The 14,523-nt window shown below is 29.9% G+C and overlaps 1 protein-coding gene and 2 long non-coding RNA genes across 6 annotated transcripts; 2 read left to right on the top strand and 1 right to left on the bottom strand.

Annotated features, from left to right (window-relative positions):
• The first annotated feature begins 199 nt into the window (after nt 1-199).
• On the top strand, nt 200-2,023 carry UQCR-C2 (Ubiquinol-cytochrome c reductase core protein 2). Its single transcript, XM_075729241.1, has 4 exons — nt 200-348; nt 400-1,242; nt 1,297-1,614; nt 1,673-2,023. Exons 2-4 carry the CDS (start codon nt 419-421, stop codon nt 1,905-1,907), a joined length of 1,377 nt encoding a protein of 458 aa, XP_075585356.1. The 5' UTR covers nt 200-348; nt 400-418; the 3' UTR covers nt 1,908-2,023.
• Nucleotides 2,024-10,321: 8,298 nt separating this feature from the next.
• Nucleotides 10,322-10,633, bottom strand: LOC142597392 (uncharacterized). Its single transcript, XR_012832122.1, has 2 exons — nt 10,505-10,633; nt 10,322-10,471 (listed from the first exon to the last, which is right to left on the bottom strand). It is a non-coding gene; the product is annotated as an uncharacterized LOC142597392 (long non-coding RNA).
• LOC124498838 (uncharacterized) lies at nt 10,463-14,197 on the top strand. Of its 4 annotated transcripts, XR_012832121.1 has the most exons (8): nt 10,463-12,828; nt 12,885-12,962; nt 13,020-13,170; nt 13,238-13,274; nt 13,334-13,616; nt 13,671-13,776; nt 13,831-13,936; nt 13,991-14,197. It is a non-coding gene; the product is annotated as an uncharacterized LOC124498838 (long non-coding RNA). The 4 variants fall into 4 exon arrangements; XR_012832118.1 differs by having other exon boundaries at nt 13,020-13,274; XR_012832119.1 differs by having other exon boundaries at nt 12,392-12,828; nt 12,898-12,962; nt 13,020-13,274.
• Nucleotides 14,198-14,523: the final 326 nt, after the last annotated feature.

Below are 14,523 nucleotides of genomic sequence, written 5' to 3'. Positions count from 1 at the left end.
TTTTTGATTGCTTGCTTCAGGATTCAATTGCCGTATACATCGTTCTTCCATTAATGATCCACTGACCTAGTGAGTAATAAGAGTTACGCAAGAGATTCAATGAAATATTGATCTCAAATTGAATTTCGCAATCTTATTATAAAAAAAAAGAAAAAGGTTTTTCTTTGAATTTTAAGCGCGGTTTTTCTTATGAATTTAGAACCTAAAAACCGAAATCACATATATGAACGGTCATGCAAACGTGGGCATGCGTCAAATATTGGAGTTCGGATTCACCTTGCAGCTGTTGTTGTGGATTGGTTCACTAATTTGAAGATTTTTCATATTGATTTTTTTTATTTTTTTCAGGTAAAAAATTCTTTCTAAAATGATTTAATTATTATTAATCTTTTTCATCAGATACACTAAACATAGAAAAATGTTGAGCAAAAATTTGAAAACAATTCGCTCAATCAATGGTCAATTGAAAAGATATTTGTCGGCCGGTCAAACTCAAACTAAATCGTCATCATCACCATCGATTCAAGTTTCGACGCTTCCATCTGGCGTTGTTTTGGCTTCGGCTGAATCTGAATCACCATTAGCTCGAGTAGCTGTTGTCGTTCGAGCTGGTGCACGTTATGAACCTCAATCTAAATTGGGCATTTCTCATATTGTTCGGTCATCTGCCGGTTTAGGTACGGAAAATTTTAGCTCATTTGGTATAACCCGTCAGATTGAATATCACGGTGGACGATTGACGGTGGCTGGTACTCGTGATTCAATTACCTACCTTTTGGAAGTACATAACGATGAAGAAGTTTTGCCAAAAAATTTTACAATGGTTGCTGATAGTGTATCACGGCCAGCCTTCAAGCATTGGGAAATTGCGGACAACACTGAACGATTAATGGTTGATCGATCCTTGTTGGAAGATACACCATTCATTCAATTGACCGAATTGATTCATCATGTCTCATTTAGGGGTGGTCTTCGAAATTCTCTTTATGTACCGAAATTCATGGTCGGAAAACATTCTGCAGAAGATTTGAAAAAATTTCATCGCGAAACATTTGTTGGATCAAATACGGTAGTTGTCGGTCTTGGTATAGATCATCAACAATTAACTGAATTGGTTGGGCAAAGCCTTGTATTGCCAGCATCGACAGGAATGAAAGAATCTAGTGATTTTATTGGTGGTGAAATTCATCAAGATTCATGTTCACCATTGACCTATGTTGCCATTGCTTGTGAAGGTGTCAGGTATTATATTGAAGATAATTTTATATCTTCATTGGATTAATCAAATCATTTTAGCATCAATAAATCTCTAAAAGATTATATTGCTGCTGCTTTATTGCAGAAAATCCTTGGTGCTGGTAGTCAAATTAAAAACTCGTATGAACTGAATCAGGCACAACGCCTAAGTCAAGCTGTTAAAGCTCAACTTAGTGGAAAATCTTCGGAAAATGTTTCAGTAGCTTCTTTCAATTATAACTATGAAAATACCGGTCTTTTTGGTGTCCATTTAGTTGCACCAAATACCTGTGACATTACTGCGATGGCTAAATCGGTTGTAAAAGAATTCCGTACTACAATGACTTCGATTTCAGATGCTGAACTCAATGATGCTAAGTAAGTACTATTTATCTTGGTGTTTATTTACATATATCTAATATATGATTAAAATTAGAAACAATTTGAAAACATCGGCATTGATCGCTCTGGATGATGAAGCTGCATTGGTATACGAAATGGGCACACAATTATTGATGACTGGCCAGAAATTTTCAATTGAAGATTATCTCAAACAAGTTGATTCAACAACCATGGCTGATGTCAAAAGTTTGGGTTCTCGAATGATGAAATCAAAAATTGGTTTGGCCACGATCGGACAAAATGCTCCATATTTGAACGATATTCAATAGATTTTATAATTAGATGAACATTTTTTTCCTGTGAAAAAAAAATGAATGATAGATCAATTATTAAACTTGTTGTAAAAAAATAAAGAAATAAAAAATTGAAATTATTAAGCATCAAATCGGATCATGATTTTTGAAAAAAAATTGTCGAGATTTGATTGTAAAAAAAACAAACAAACTCAAAATTCGGGTCAATGATATTGATTACGAATTAACATGGATATTGAACAATGAAATTGATCCCAACGAGACCACCCACTATGAATACGATCGAAACTTTTAATTAAATATCGACTATATAGGATACCTTTTTTCATTATTATGACCGTTGTATACAATACCAGTATAATAATATTAATTGATGTCCAATCGGCCAATATCAGTCATTGGAAGATAAACGATCTTGTTGCAATGTGTATGCATTTTCGAAACTAGATCCACATCTTTTTGGGATTGACTTATGGTTCAATACTTTTTTTAGAATAGATTAATAAAAAAAATAGGTGATCCTGAACGATTGGAACGGAAAATTCTGAAATAGGATTTTTTTTCGTTGTTGCTGTTACAAAAAAAAATAAAGGAAAATTAGAACAAAAGACAAGTTAAATTACAATGAACATCTAACCGGATGAGTTCATTGTTCTTGGGGAATTCGTCTCGTTTTTTTTAAAATAAATTGATTGCAGCTATAGTTTACAAAAAAATAAACAAAAAATAAATAGTGTGAAAACTGGTGTAAATTGGATAAAATTTTTCTTTCGTTTTTATTTAAAATACATTAAACTGGTAGCAAGCAATTTAGATTTTTCAAAAAAAAAAAAAAAAAAAAAAAACAAAACAAGAATTTCAAACGAAGAAAAAAACCTAGAAATAGAATAATGATACCCATACAATAAGAAAGAATCGATTCAAATCAATTCGATTGAAATAAAAATTAAATAGTCGTATTGGGAGTGAATTTTGGCCAATTCAATATAATCAAAACGTATTGCACAAATAATCAAATGTTTTTTTTATTTATTTGAATTTAAGTGACAAAAAATTTTGTATTTTTAAAATTAAGAGGAGTGGCGACAATGTGTTAATTTCCGTCGGAAGACAATTAAGTTTAGTGATAATCGATCAATTCTTCATCATAACCGGAACCTTGACAATGATTAAAGTTTTAGTGATTAGGAAAACAAACGATTGGCAAAAAAAAACATCAAAGGACAACAACCAATCTAATTTGACACGAATAAATGAGAAAAAAGGAGAAAAATGCCAAACTTAGGCGGTGTATTTTATGCAAATGTGAATGCATTTTTTTTATATGTCTATGCAAGCACAATAACATTTACATGAAATGTAGTTAATACTATGATTAACCGACATTATATTCGGAATTATGCATACATACATTCGCGATGAGAAAAAGAATGAGAAAAAAAGAGAGGGAAATACTTAGAACATGAACACATATATATCCCACCGGAGAGAGATTTGCTAGCTATGATTATTATGATTATTATTATGGTACTTTTATATGTAAAGCCATTAATTGCATTCATAACTAACACTAAGGAACAATGAATTCTGGTTCTGGTTCGAAGAATTGAACAAAAAAAAACAACATAAACAATAAAGGAAAATTCATTTTGTTTATATGTGGAAAGAGGGAAAAAAGATATTCAGATTAATAAAAATATAATATGGAATGTGAACGATCTAATTTCCATTCTGGAAATGAAATTGGAACCAAACATCAACAGTGTAAATGAGTAAAAGAAAAAAAAAATGGAAAATGTAGAAGAAAATGGCTGTGATGTATATAATAGGATTACAAGACAATTTGCATTAAATAATAATGTCATGTGTTATGTCGATCCAGATTAGACAAAGCGACAAACGTAAAAACAACATACACACATTGCACAGGTGGGCGTAATCTATTTTCGAAACAATTTTTTTTTTATATTCTATAGTTGAGAAAAAAAAGTTTTGAAAATCTATTCAATCTTGATAGCGGTTCGATTATGGGCCATCATCATCATAACGATGATGATATTATTGAAACAACAACAAAAAGGAGCAACAATAAATAGAATTTCATCTCAACCCCCCATCTCAACACACACACACACATATATACATTCTTTATGATCATAGGAAGCGACCTACAAAAAAAATTGCCATCATTTTGAATTGTAATATATCTATGTATGTATATCATTTTTTTCGGGTCTCTAATGTTATCATTGGATCATTTAAGGCCTAACATTGCAATAGTGATTATATGAAAGTGAGAATGAAAGTAATCGAAATGGTTGCCGAATCGAACAGCTTTTTTTCGCAACCAGAAACAAACAAACAAAAAAAGATGACAATGACGTTACCATCATCCAATGCTATCATCATCATAATCAAGACAATCATCTTTAGAATGAATGGTGATTGAATGACACACACACATATATACAAATGAACACATGATTCAACACACTCAATGAATCAGAAAAAAAATTGAATGGAAAGAAAATGATGGTTCCTATATATATATAATATTGAGAAAAAAGCCTATAGTCATCATTGTCACCACGACCAAATGTGGTCTTAGTTGCTATTTGTTGTTGTTGTTGTTTCAAACTTTTGATGCGTCCATAGGCATACCCATCAACCCCCCACCCCATCATCACCATTATCAAGCAACGATGAAAGATGTTGACAAATTTGTTATAGTTTTTTTTTCTTTCATTCATTTAGTTTAGTTTCAAAATGGAAACGTTTCTGTTTTACATTGAAAACGAACGCCACAATGTTGTCATGTTGGTATAACATCATCATCACAAAGATGATCATTTTCAAAAAAAAAGATTGAATTGAATGAACGGATGAACATTGAAAAAAAATGGCAGATAAGAGAAAGAAAGAAAGCTCGAAAACAATAAGTATCATCACACCAGACGTATTTGACACCATCAAAACATACAGTTCTACAAAACCTAGTGAGCAAAAAAAAAAAAAAAACAGTGATTGGCTTCAATGCCATTACTATTAAAAAATTTCACTATGTTTTCACGATTATCCAATGATTCTTGGTTGATGATTTAATATTCAAATTCCTATAGAACATTGATGATGTTTTTTTTTTAAAAAAAAAACATTAAACATTCGAAAATGAAATGAAATGTCATATATGCATATGTAATGAAATGAAAATTGCAGGACATTTTTTCTTTTCCCGTTACTGTCACAAATATTTCAAAAAAAAACAAAACACAAATTCCGGTGTAAAGGAAAAAAATGGGTAAAAATCACTTTTCATCGCCATCGTTTACGATGATGATCATCATAAATGAATAAAAATTCATAAAATGAATTTTTTTTGTTTTGTTTTTGTTTTGTTTTCAATGATTGACGGGAAATTTTAAAAAGGAACCCAAAGGGTTTGTGTGATCACAATCATACACAAACACATGACAATAATGTAAATATATGATTTGAATAATTAATTTGAAACGAAAAGAATTCATCAGCAAAAAAAAATATACATAAAATAAAATGAAGAAAAAACAAAACAAAAAACTTGTTTCATTCATTCATGCTGGATCTTCATCGTTAACAGAATCATAATTTTTCCCTTGTTCATCATTCATGATAAAAAAAAATGTCGATGATTATTCAACTAATTAACATGATGAATATTAATTAATAATTAATCAAATCGATGATGATTCATGATAAATGCAACAAAGGTGTGGTGTGTGTGTGTGGGAACTTTGGTTACATTTTCTTTCATTTTTGCATATAAATTGATGAATAGGCGATTTTTCTTTGCTTTCAGTCATGAATGACTTGTGTATACACACACACACACACACATTATGGTTCAAACAGAATTCAAGATGATGATGGAAGTAAAAACAAAATCAAAAACTATAATTATTTCTCATACATAATTTGATCGTTATGATGAATAAACTTTTTCTTTCTTTTTTTTGCTATTGAAACTTGGAAAAAAAAAGAAAAACTTACAATTTTTATTAATAACTCTCTCGTTCTCTCTCCCTCTCACTCAAAAACAAATTGACATGAACAAAATATTATTATTAGTTTTTTTCCTTCACTGCTGTATTCAAATACTTTTTTTTATGAAATGTTAATGTAAATGAAATAATTTTTCTATGACGATTCCAAATATGTGGTGAATTCTGAATTTATACTTTGAATTTTTCAACTATATATAAAGAATATTCACCCGAAAAAAATTATTGATTTATCAAACTGAATGTAATTGAATTGATGAACTTCAGTGAAACCATACAATCGAAATGGAAAAAAAATTGAGTATAAAAAACCGGAACAAACACGTGTGTGTGCCCGTCATTAGTATTCAATGTCAATAGTAATGGTGAATGAAAGGAAAAAAAATCACTCATTTGTCTATATGGTTTTCAATTAATTATAATTCTTACAAATATAATAAAATATTGATTCGTCTCGTGGTTTCGTTTTTTTTCGGGTTAAATTTCTCAAAATCGATTCAAAACGAACGCTAGGGAATGAGACGAAAAAAAAAGAATCCCAAAGGACTGAAAATGGAGAAAAACGGGATGAAATAAAATGTGAAAAAATAAACGTTATATGTAGAGAATCAAGAATATTTTTTTGTTGTTGTTGTTGGTTCCGTTATCGAACTATCATTGAAAAAGATAAAATGGATGACGAAGAAAATATGAAATATTCATTAGATTTCGTCAGATATGATCTGGTGTTGGATTTTTATGTTTTTTTTATATTAATATATATTCAACCAGAATCATTATTTTGAAACAAAAAATGATACAACATCTATGCAGTATAGACGGCATTTTTACCGTTTGAACACAGATAAAAAAAATGATGATATCGATTGATTAAAATTAAAATAATTTTTCATTTCATTCAAATTGTTCACACAATACTAACATTACTTTTTTGGTTAAATTTATATTATAAATCGTGAATTAACGGTAGAAAACGGTACTTCCTGTGTTTAAAAATTGAATAGATGACAAAATAAAAAAAGAAATGTAGTGACAACAAAAAAAAAAATTCAACAGACAAACATTTAAAACTAGAAAATAAAACTCAAAGATCAATATAATACTTTATCATGCATTGGTCCCAAATGGTGATGATAGAGAATGATAAAAAAGTTTGAATAAGAATTTTTTTTTTGTCCATGTGTGTTATATACATCATCATGTTGATATTTTCAATATTTAACAATTGCCTGAATAAGAAAAAAAAATGAAGAACAAAAAAAAATTCAGTTCAAAAAGAAAAAAATTTAAATCTAATAATCAAATATCGTCGTATTCGTAGTCGTTTTCTTACATGTTTTTTTTCCTTATTCCATGGAACAATTCAATGAATTTGCTTTTCAATTCAAGTAATATACAATTCATTTCAAATATTGAAACCAAACGATATATAGAGATGGATATTTGTTTCGACACATTCAATATTGAATTCATTTGAATATGTTTGAACAATTTTATATGTAGAATGGCAGATTCTCATTTTTCTTTTGGTATGGAGAGACCATGATTCTTTTTGGATCAGATGGGTCGTCGTCGTCGTCATCGTCGTCGATGATCACGACTGATGAAAATGATGTTGATGATTTCAGATCGAAACTATTAAATTTCCAAACAAACTTTTTTTTTCTTCTTTTTCAAAAAAAAAGTCGTAACTATAAAATGTGAATGGACCAAAAGTATAAATTTAATTTACGTAAAATATTTTCTGAATTCTATGTTTTTTTCTTTTCTTTTCTTTTTTTTCTCTTGTCGATTTCTTGGCTTTTTGGAAAAAAAAGGAAAAATTCTGGACCTCTCTTTCTTTATCTTTTGAATTTCATCAAAATTTATTCGACAACAGCAGTAGTTGTTTTTTTCACATCTTATTACAAGAATAACGAATAAATGAATGAAAGTTGATGCAACAAAAAAAAAAATAAAATATTGACATTTCGGTTGCATAATAACGTGGCACTTTCTGCTTTTTGCTGTTTGGTAGTGTGGGGCTAAAACTTGAATCGCAATTTTTTTTCTTCTTTTCCATTTCATTTTATTCTTGGTTTTTTTTCTGTAGTATAATTTTTTTTGTATAAAGTGAGGTTTTAAGCAAATTTTATTTGTTGGTGAAATTTTTCCTGTTTTGTTTTCCACATCCGTATAATTCGTGTGTGTGTGTGTGTGTGCTTTGAATTTACAAAACTACTAGAGAAAAATAAAATTCTTGAAAATTTTTTTTTCCATAGTTTTTTTTTGTGTTAGTTAATTCAATTTACATCGTGCATAACATATTTGCGTTTTTTTTGTTGGTCGTTTAAATGGAACTGACTTATATACCACATCCTAGATTCAAATCCATTATGAATATGATTTTAAATTGTCGAACTATTTTTTACTTAGCATTCAGATAAAACATTCAGATAGCTGATGAAAATAGATTGTAAAGAGCCTTGATTATAATCATAATTGTGAACGATTGATTTATGTTTGATAATTTTAATGACAATGATTTTAACACTATTATCGCCATCATCATCATCGTCATCGTGTTTGAATCATCAAATTCTTTCCCTTTGTTCCCATTAACTCAAAGCAATGGTTGGATGGTTACAACCTCATTTATTTTTGTGTGTGTGTGTGGTTATTTTTTTGGGAAAAAAAACAAAAAACCTTTATGTAAATGGATTTGGACACGCAAAAAAAAAATTTTTTTTTGCCAGAATTTCAATGTTTTCTCTACATCTGTGCAGTACCATAAATGGCATATACCCGCATTTCCCAAAGTGTGGGTCGCGACCCAGTACTGGGTCGCAGAAAAATTAAAAAATAAAATTTGCAATGTAAATAAATTTTTTTCTCATAGGGTCGATCGCGAAAAATCTCGTACTGGGTCGCGGTCAAAAAAGTTTGGGAAACGCTGGCATATACGATTCTTGTTTTGTTGTTGTTGTGAATAACACAGATCTATTAGAATCAGAAGTGGTGGTTGCTTTGTGCCGAGTTTCAGGCAAAGGCAAATAGTTGACATTATATTGTTATTATTATTATCATCATCAAAATTATGACGACAGAAATAAAATTTTGTACTCGATGATATCAATAATCAATTTGCATTTCTAAATCACCACACACACACACACACAAAAAATGAACAAAATGAAGCCACTAAAAAAAAACTTTTGGTCTGGCATATGAGAAACTTTACTTTTTTCCTTCATTTTTTTTCATCCATTAGACCAATTCATTTATTCATCCATTCATTTATTCAAATATTCCGAGTTGTAACTAATATAACTAACTAATCATCATTGTCATATATTTATCCTAACCAATAAATGGTGTGTGTGTGTGTGTGTATGATTATCATATTATTCTAATTAGTCTCGGTAAGTTCGGGCCTCAGAAATAGAAATGCAAAAAAAAAATAAATGGCACAAAAAAACTATAATAATAATCACCATCACCACCACCACCGCCATAACCACCATAATAACGACCATATCGGAAATAAATTTTTTTTTTGATAGTTTCGTAACTATAGTTTTTTTTCGGACGGGTGAGATGAGATTGGCAAGGATGATAATCATCGATGATGATGATAAAATTACGAACAAAAAAAAAGAAGAAATAATTTTGCTGCTACTACTTGTATTATATGTTGAATACATTTCTTTTTTTTCCAGAATTTTCGGTTTTTTTTCATTTAGAAATATGGATGGACCACAAATAAACCCAATTTCGATTTATGATTTTCATTCCATTCACTTTATGTCTTATTGGCCATAGTAGTAGCCGTGGTTGACGTTGGTTGTCATAAAAAAAATTGATCGAAATAGTGTGAACAACAATAAAAAAAATGTAATAATATCCAGTTATAGAATTTGATTCGATTTGATTTGATCGCTAAAACGAAAGATATATCCAGCTTTTCATTGATTTGGTGTTTGCTAGATATTTTGTTGTTGTTGTTACCGTCATTGTCGTCATCATCATCATCATCATGATCATTCTTTTCATTGATGACTTTAATAACTTTTCAATTTCATTTCATTTGACAATCAGAGTTTGTTTTCAATCGTATCACAGCAAAGATTTTATTTCGGATTCAAGCTTATGGTCATTTTTTGTCGTTTTTTTATAGGAAAAAAAGTAATTTTTTTTGATTCTTTCTCAGAAAGATTTTTTTTTTTACACTGGTTGTCTTTTTTTTCTGGTTGTCTTTTCCATTCGACAAGTTTGTTGTTGTTGTTGTTGTTGTTTGAAAATGATGTCAACAAACACAAACACCAAGACAAAGTTAACTTTTGAACATTGAAAAAAAGAAAAAAAAAGAAAATCAAATTTTCGGACGACGGCAATGACAACAACTATCACAGAAAAGAAAGTAGGGTTAGTACTAACCAAAAAAGGTTAGCATTATAACCCAAATTGGTTAGTACTAACCTTAAAAGGCTAGCGTTGCAGGACGAATAACCCAAAAAGGTTAGTGCTAACCTGCAATACTAACCCACAAAGGTTAGTGCTAACCTTCTTGGGTTAGTTTTTAGGGTTAGTACTAACCTTTGTGGGTTAGCAATCACCCGAATTGGTTAGCGCTATCCATTATTTTAAAAATTAATTTTTTTTGTATTATAAGATAAATTATTATTATTAATAATCAATAAATTAATATTTGTAGTGAAAAATAAATCAGAAAAATAATTTTCGAGCAAAACAACAGAGTAATCGATACATAATGAAATCAATTTATAACTAAATTATCCAGATTTATTATTATTTAATGAATATTATATCAAATACCGAAATGGAATTATCAAAATTTTAAAAAAGATGGTCATCATAAATCACTTTGGAGTGCGAAACAACGATGATGATAGCGATAATGATCAAGATGGTCATCCAATTCAACAATCAATGGCTACAAAAATGGCCATCTTGAATCGTAATAATCCTGCTACAATGATTGATTCATCATCATCAATCGAATGATACACCAAATATGATGATAATGTCGCCACAATTACAGCATCATAATTTTCAACGCCATCAACAACAACAACGGAATAATGTACATGTGCCACCAAGTTTTTTAATCTGTAATCATTCATCCATGAATGCAAATATTCCACCACCATCATATCATTGAGATAATCAAACTATTGAAGTTAACATGTCAGCAAAATCTGAATTGAACTCGAATTAAATAATCAAATATATGCAGATTGACAATAGTAGTAACGTTATTGTTTTTGAATTCAACTTTGATTCAATTTTGTTGGTCATTATTTCGGTCTCATAAAAACCAAACATTTTTCAAAATTGATATATGTCATGGTTTTGTTTTGTTTCTATGAAAATCATAACAATACCAAAAATGGAAATTGAAATGATCGATTAAACATCCGATCATCAGAGGATGTGGTGAACTCCAGTAAACATCGAAATGGAGAATTTCAATAAATGTAACAACATCCTATCATACAACAAATGATATATTACCAGAATGATAATGTGGCATTTGTACATCCAATTGTTAAATCAAAACAAATTATGAATCTAAAATTATTATAAAAGCGAATTTTAAATAATAATAAGGCACGATATTTTTTATATTTGAATATTATGTGTTATTCTCGTCTATTTTGATAATCCAGCAAGATTATCAAGTATTTGATATATATTTGTTTTTACTGGGTGCCATTTCATTGTATTATTGGCAATGAATTGGCTGACCAATATGTAAAAGATTTTTCTTATATTTCTCACAATCTTCGTCCAATTTCTTTGGCTTAATATCTATTGAAAAATATAGAATAAGATGGATAATGAGTGAAGATGGCAAAGTTACTAAAAAAATTCTTCCATCTGTATATGATCGTAAAATAATTCTTTTTGATCTACATTTTGTGTTCACTCAGTTTTTATCGGGACATGGAAAATTCAATGTTTACCTGCATAAAATTGGCTATCGTTATAAGTCGTCTTGTTTTTGTGGTAATTTGTGTTCAAAGTTCTATTCATTTGATTTGTTTATTTGTTGCTGAACGAACTTTAATTGAAAATCAATGTGGTGTAAATCTACATGAAGAGAATTTATGTATTTGGCTATAATTCTTTAAATATGATTTTAAAAATTTATAATTTATTTTTCCCCCTATCTTTGAGGTATAGGGGCTTTTTGTTGGATAAATAAATAAATAGCTCGACTTGGAATGAAATAACAGTCCATCAATCAATTAATCCTGACAAATTGACACCAATTTGTCAAACAGTGGCGAAAATTCTTTGGCCCAAATCACTAATCATCAACATGTGATAAAGAACAATTTTTACGTTCCATTGAAATTACATAATTTTTTTCATCAATTATGCATCTGATATGATAATATCTATCATATCATGAGTTGATTTTTTATTCATTTTTCATGCTAACTCTATGGCAAAAACAATGCATTCATTTTGCCGCCTAAAATTCTTAAGTCCAACTAATGAGCAACTGCGCATAGTCAAGCAGTGGTAGTGCAGCTAACTATTTTCAATGCAAATGCTGCGCGCTTCTATTCCCCATACAAATTTGAATTTGATCGTTGGAAAAATCGAACATTAAAATTCAACGGTCGTCGAAGACGGTTGTCCTCACTCAACTTTGCGCTATTTTTCGTGATCATGTCGTGATATTTTTTTCATTTTTTTTCTATTTTAATCGTGGATTTTTGTACTAAATTTTGGAACAAAGACTTTAATCGATTCAAGATTATCGTTGTTCATAGTTATTGTGGTCTAAGATCAAAAATTGCCCCCGAAATCGATGAAGATCGTTTGGTTCGGTCATGTAATCATGATTCAAGCTGGCTAAAAAATTCCATTTTTGATGACTTTCAAATGTATTTATGACATTTTGTTTTTCACCAAATTGTATTCATTCACATTCCTTTTCAAGTTTTCTTTTTCAGAATCCATTATATCTAATGTATGATAATTGGAATCCAGATTAATATATGAAAGCTTGGTCAATGAGGTAATTTGCAATATGCTTTACATTGAAAATGCTAACAATTTTCTTTGTCTTTTGAAGCATAAAATTTTCATTGATGATCAATGATCATCATTAGACATATAATTGGTGCCGTCTTTATAAAAACGATCATGGTAATGATGCCGAACATTACAAATTTATTGGTGGATATCTGGTCACTGACATGGTACGATGTCCAATGAAACATCATGTTCACCATCAGGTAACTTTCTAATTTCGCTATCGATCAATGATTCTAACACTTACATTTCTCAAAGGCCTGAATTGGATTGGATTGTTGGAGCAACTTATTCGGTAAGTCGGCATATTCATTCTTCATATCTAATAAAGACTGGTCTATCTTTTTTTATTAGGTTTGTTCCTGAAATTTTACAATCATCAAATTGAAATTCGATTGATGATTATGTTCGAGATCAATTCGGCGGTTCCATTGTTCATCAGCATTCAATTCAAGAATAGTTTGGCCATGTTCAACACATTATAACAGGTTAGGCTAGGGTTAGATTAGGAACATGATCTGAGCTATTTCCTATTGAATTTGATGCTGATTGAATCTTTGGAATCAATGAAGCGATCGAAAACATAATTATAAGTCGAAGATTCATTGGATGGAACACATACTTGAAAGTGATCATGGTAAGAAAATGAATAGATTAATTAAACAAACAACTAATATTTATCTTCACTTAGGATCGCCGGCGAACAATTGGGAAATTGAATCTCGAACCACGGATAGAATTTGGACATTGTCTTGTAACATGGACCGCGAATATTGGATCTATTTCAAATGATCATGGTAAGCAAATGAATAGATTAATTGAACAAACAACTAATATTTATCTTCACTTAGGATCGCCGGCGAACAATTGGGAAATTGAATCTCGAACCACGGATAGAATTTGGACATTGTCTTGTAACATGGACCGCGAATATTGGATCTATTTCAAATGATCATGGTAAGCAAATGAATAGATTAATTGAACAAACAACTAATATTTATCTTCACTTAGGATCGCCGGCGAACAATTGGGAAATTGAATCTCGAACCACGGATAGAATTTGGACATTGTCTTGTAACATGGACCGCGAATATTGGATCTATTTCAAACGGGACAATTAACGTTGTATGGCGCAATTTGAATGTGAAATATGGATGTATTTTATTATTTCTAATATTTTAATAAATTAATATTTCAATAAAATCAATTAAATTTCAATATATATCGATTAAATTAATATGGGGGTAAAGGAAATAAAAGGGGGTTAAACTGCTGCAACAATCGTGTGATGAACGTCACAATCGATGATTTCGATATATTGTTGCAACAATCGGTTGACAAAATTGCTCATCACCCCAATTGGTTAGTACTAACCTGAAAAGGTTATTTTTTGTCAACGAACCCAAATGGGTTAGTACTAACCTTTTTACTTTCTTTTCTGTGATCAAATCAAATAGATTGGTCTTTTGAAAAAAAAATTCACTGCATTTCTGACCATGGAACATGAGAAAAGAAAAACAAACTTTGTAAGGTGTTTGAATAAA

Source organism: Dermatophagoides farinae, chromosome 3 (assembly GCF_024713945.1).
Source record: "Dermatophagoides farinae isolate YC_2012a chromosome 3, ASM2471394v1, whole genome shotgun sequence".
NCBI classification, from domain to species: Eukaryota; Metazoa; Arthropoda; class Arachnida; order Sarcoptiformes; family Pyroglyphidae; genus Dermatophagoides; species Dermatophagoides farinae.
Note: the sequence above shows the minus strand (reverse complement) of the source record. Positions and strands in the feature narration are given on the sequence as shown.

What these genes read in the sequence shown, in the direction of transcription:
- UQCR-C2 (XM_075729241.1), top strand. Translation starts at nt 419, where the DNA reads ATGTTGAGCAAAAATTTGAAAACAATTCGCTCAATCAATGGTCAATTG. An exon ending in ATTGCTTGTGAAGGTGTCAG is followed by an intron (nt 1,243 to 1,296) that starts GTATTATATTGA and finishes AAATCATTTTAG; the next exon opens with CATCAATAAATCTCTAAAAG. An exon ending in GCTGAACTCAATGATGCTAA is followed by an intron (nt 1,615 to 1,672) that starts GTAAGTACTATT and finishes GATTAAAATTAG; the next exon opens with AAACAATTTGAAAACATCGG.